The following is a 4,173-nucleotide window of genomic DNA, read 5'->3' as shown; positions in this document are numbered from 1 at the left end:
CCGGGAATGGGCTGCACTGACCCTCCTGGTACCGGATCTCCCGGGAATGGGCTGCACCGACACCCCCTCGAGACTGGGACTCCCCCAGCCTGGTCTACACCGACCCCCATTCCCCAGGATCGGGCTGCACTGACACCCCCACCCAGACCCAGATCCCCTCCCCTGGGCACTGAATCCCCCCCAGGATCCCCCACACCGAGCCCCCAGGACAAACCATGTCCTGACCCCCCCCCCGGCCCCCTTCCCCTCGCGGGGATCCCCCAGAACGGGGGTCCCAGTGCTCCCCACACCTGGCCAGTGCAGATGGTCCGACTGGTCCCGGTGGGTGCTGGTGGCAGGAGAGGGGACAGTCACGGAGCGCCCGGCGTCACCCACTGGGTACTGTGACCACGCCGTGCCTGTGATGTCGGGGACACCCCGGGGTGGTGACAACGGGGACAAAGTTCAGTGCCACACGGCCGCGGGGCACAGTCCAGGTGACATCCTGTGGCACCCTCAGTGCCAGCACCCCACTGGCACCCACCCCGCTCTCCCAGCCCTCCGTTGGGACCCTCCCTGGGGGTGCCCCCCCGGCTCTGCCGCCCGTGCCGAGCCCCCCCCCCGGGTGGGCCCAAGTCACCACGACAAGCTCTGAGTCATTTTTAAGGCCAAAAAAGTTGTTTTTCTTCCTCTTTCAACTGGTTTGAAGCCGCTAAAAGACGCGAAATCCCAACGCTCCCAGGGCTTGGGGACGGGCACAGGCCACGTCCTCCACGTGTCACCATCCCTGGCAGTGACATCGGGGTCCCACGCTGGGTCACCGGGTCCAATCCCACTGGGGTGGGGGTTCCCAGGCCTGGGTGCTCCCCCAGCCCCGCGGTGCCCGTGGCACCGAGGTGCCCGTGGCTCAGTGCCGGCTGCACACCCGCGGGGCAGCGGGCGCCCGGCGCGTCCCCCCGACGGTGTCACAGCCCTCCCACTTGGCCATCTCCACCTGGGAATCCTCGGGATACTCCACCAGCGCCGGGGCGAAGGGTCCCACGAGCCAGGGCAGGGGCGTGTGCTGCCCCACGTGCTCCAGCAGCTCGTCGACGCCCAGCTGTGCCCGCGCCACCCCGTCCCGGCTCTGTGCCAGCACCAGCTCCGACAGGTCGTGGAAGGAGCGGGCGCGGGCCAGGGCGGCCTGGACGCCCTCCACGCCGTGCCGGACGTGCCCCGCCGTCTCCTGGACGCTGCTGGGGAAGGCCCGGGCGCCGGAGGCCAGGCGGGCACAGGCGCCGTGGAGCTGCTGCAGGAGCCCCCGGAGCATGGCCAGGGCACGAGCCTCCACCTGCGGGGCACCGGCGGGCACGGGGGGCTCCAGAGGGGCTCCAGACCTCGGTGTCCTCCATGGGTACGGCCCCCCATGCCATACCACGGTGTCCTGGCCCCCCCAACCCATCCTGTGGTGTCCTCCATGGGTATGGCCCCCCACCCCATCCCATCCCTTGGTCTCCTCCGTGGGCATGATCTCCAGCCTGTGTCCTGGTGTCCTCCATGGCCACGGCCCCTTCCCCATATCCTGATGTCCTCCCCAGTCACAGCCCCTCGCCCCACACCTGTCTTCCAAGACCAAGGCACACTTTGGTGTCCTTCATGGGCATGGTTCCTCACCCCATCCCATACCTTGGTGTCCTCCACAGGCATAGCCCCCTTGACCCCATAACTCACTGTCTTCCACGGCCACAGCCCCCCACCCCATCCCTTGGTCTCCTCCACCGGCATGGTCCCCTTCCTGCATCCCGATGTCCTCCACAGCCGTGGCCCCTCACCCCACACCTCACTTCCAAGACCATAGTACATGACCCCACCCCATCCTCAGTGTCTTCCACAGGTACCCCTGCCCTGTACCTTGGTCTCCTCCATGGGCATGGCCCCCCACCCCAATACTTTGGTGTCCTCCATGGGCACGGTCCCCTGTCCCATACTGTGGTGTCCTCCATGGCCACAGCCCCCCACCCCATACCCGGGTGTCCTACATGGGCACGGTCCCCTGTCCCACACCTCGGTGTCTTCCACAGACACGGCCCCCCCCTCCCCATCCCCGGGTGTCCCCCGAGGTGCCCCCCAGCCCATACCTCACTCTCCTCCATGGGCACACCCTCCTGCCGGCTCCACTCCAGCCACAGCCGGTGGAGCCTCTCCCGGGTGCCGCTCCGGGGCCCGTCGGAGCCGCGCTGCCCCTCCTCGATCTGGGGGAGGTTCAGCCGGGTGGGAGCACACCCGGGGGTGCCGGGGCTGCCCCGGGGCTCCCCGTGGGCTTGCCGTGTCCTTACCAGCTGGATGAGGTGGTGGAGCTGTGCCAGCAGGTGCTGGGCGCTGTGCCGTGCCCGCCGCAGCTCGCCCAGCGAGCGCCGCAGGGCCCGGTGCCGCAGCTCGGCCGACAGGGAGCCCACGCGGACAAAGCAGCTCTGCCACCGCCGCTGCCGCCCCGGCGGGGACACTGCTGGGCCTGGGGACACCGCCGGGCCTGGGGACACTGCCGGGCCTGGGGACACCTCCCGGCCTGCTGTGCCCACCTCCGTGCCCCGGGCAACCTGTGCACCTGCTGTGGCTGCTGTGGGACCAGGGGTGAGGACGGCGTGGATGGACCGTCCTGTGCCAGGCAGTGGATCACCCCATGCTGGGCACTGGATAACCCCACACCAGGTCACCCCACGCCAGGCACTGGATCACCCCACACCAGGTCACCCCACACCAGGCACTGGATCACCTCATTCTGAGCACTGGATTACCAGGCATTGGATCACCAGGCTCTGGATGACCCCCCACCAGGCCCTGGATCACCCCCCACCAGGCACTGGATCACCCTATGCTGGGCACTGGATCACCCCATGCTGGGCACTGGATCACCAGGCACTGGATCACTCTGCACCAGGCACTGGATCACCCCATTCTGAGCACTGGATCAGCAGGCACTGGATGACCCCACACCAGGCACTGGATCACCAGGCCCTGGGATGACCCCCTCAAGCTCCACACCCAGGGGCACAGGGGTGCCCACCCACGGGATGCTTGGCCACCAGGTCACATGGAGGTGTCACCACAAAGCCCGGTGGCCCCGGTGTCACCCCTGTGCCACAGGGCCAGCTCTGCCCCCCTGTGCCAAGCTATAAATACCCGGGCGGGCAGCGCAGGACTATATTTGCCTCAGGTTTCCAGGTGAGAGTTCACCAGTGCCCTGGGCGGGCACTGTCCCCTGCACGGTGTCACAGTGAGCACGCTGCCCTGGCACCGCCACGGGGGGCTGAGCACGGCCAAAGGGGCACCACGGGGCGGGGATCCCAGGAGGGGGTTTGCACCCCCAAATCCTGGAGATGGTGCCTGTGACGGCACGGTGGGCACTCACCCAGCTCCTCCTGCGTCCTGGGAAGGTACCTGCCCACCAGCTGCTCCGGTCTGCCCAGCACTGTGCCCACCCCCGTGACCAGCAGCCGCCCCACGCGGGTGCCCGCCACGGTGCCGAGCGTCCTGGCCACCGCCCCGCTCACCAGCTCCCTGGTCCCGGCCACCACCTGCCAGGGGACGGCACAGGGCGGCCTCATCCTTCAGTGGCTCCAGCACCAAACCCCCCCTGAACCCCCCCAGGGGGACGTTACCCTCTCAGGGGGCTGCTGCAGGATGGGCAGCTTCTCCTCCAGCTTGTCCAGCCCTTTGCAGGCCAATTCGTTGGCGCTGGAAACTGGGGACGGCAAAAGAGGTGGGTTAAACACCCCCCTGCCCTGAGCAGCAGCTCTGATGGGGACGGGTTTGGGGGGAGCCCCAAATCTCGTGGGGTGTTTTCCCTCCCGTTTTCTTGTCCAGCTTCTCCAGCCCTTCGTTCCTTGGTGATATAAACGGGATGTGAGATCAGATGGTTCCTCTCCTGCTGCCTTGCAAGAGGCACTTTTTGGGTACCCCAGAATTCATAGGGTGCTGCTCCCCCCTCCCAGCTTCTCCTCCAGCTTCTGCAGCCCTTTGCAGGCAGATTTGGGGGCAGTGGGAGTCAGAGGCATGAAAACAGATTGTTCCTCTCCTGCTGCCTTGCAGGAGCTCTGTGAGAGCCAGTTTTGGGGGCCCCCCAACCCTGTAGGGTGATCTCCACCCCTTTATTCCTTGACCATATAAACTGATACACAAACCCAGATCATCCCTCTGCTGCTGCCTCACAGGAGC

General features: G+C 67.2%; 1 protein-coding gene across 1 annotated transcript; it reads right to left on the bottom strand.

The window, feature by feature from the left end:
* Positions 1-638: 638 nt before the first annotated feature.
* On the bottom strand, positions 639-3,923 carry LOC113962485 (perilipin-5-like; the record flags this gene model as incomplete). The annotated part of the gene is made up of 6 exons (XM_027673240.1): positions 639-1,309; positions 2,097-2,210; positions 2,295-2,462; positions 2,496-2,575; positions 3,368-3,533; positions 3,618-3,923. Coding segments are annotated over 6 exons (1,257 nt in total), but the record flags the coding sequence as incomplete, so codon positions are not given.
* Positions 3,924-4,173: the final 250 nt, after the last annotated feature.

The sequence above is a fragment of the Neopelma chrysocephalum genome, unplaced genomic scaffold (genome assembly GCF_003984885.1).
Source record: "Neopelma chrysocephalum unplaced genomic scaffold, ASM398488v2 Primary Assembly neopelma1_181615, whole genome shotgun sequence".
Taxonomy (NCBI): domain Eukaryota; kingdom Metazoa; phylum Chordata; class Aves; order Passeriformes; family Pipridae; genus Neopelma; species Neopelma chrysocephalum.
The sequence above is the reverse complement of the archived record's forward strand: the minus strand, read 5'-3'. Positions and strand labels throughout refer to the sequence as shown.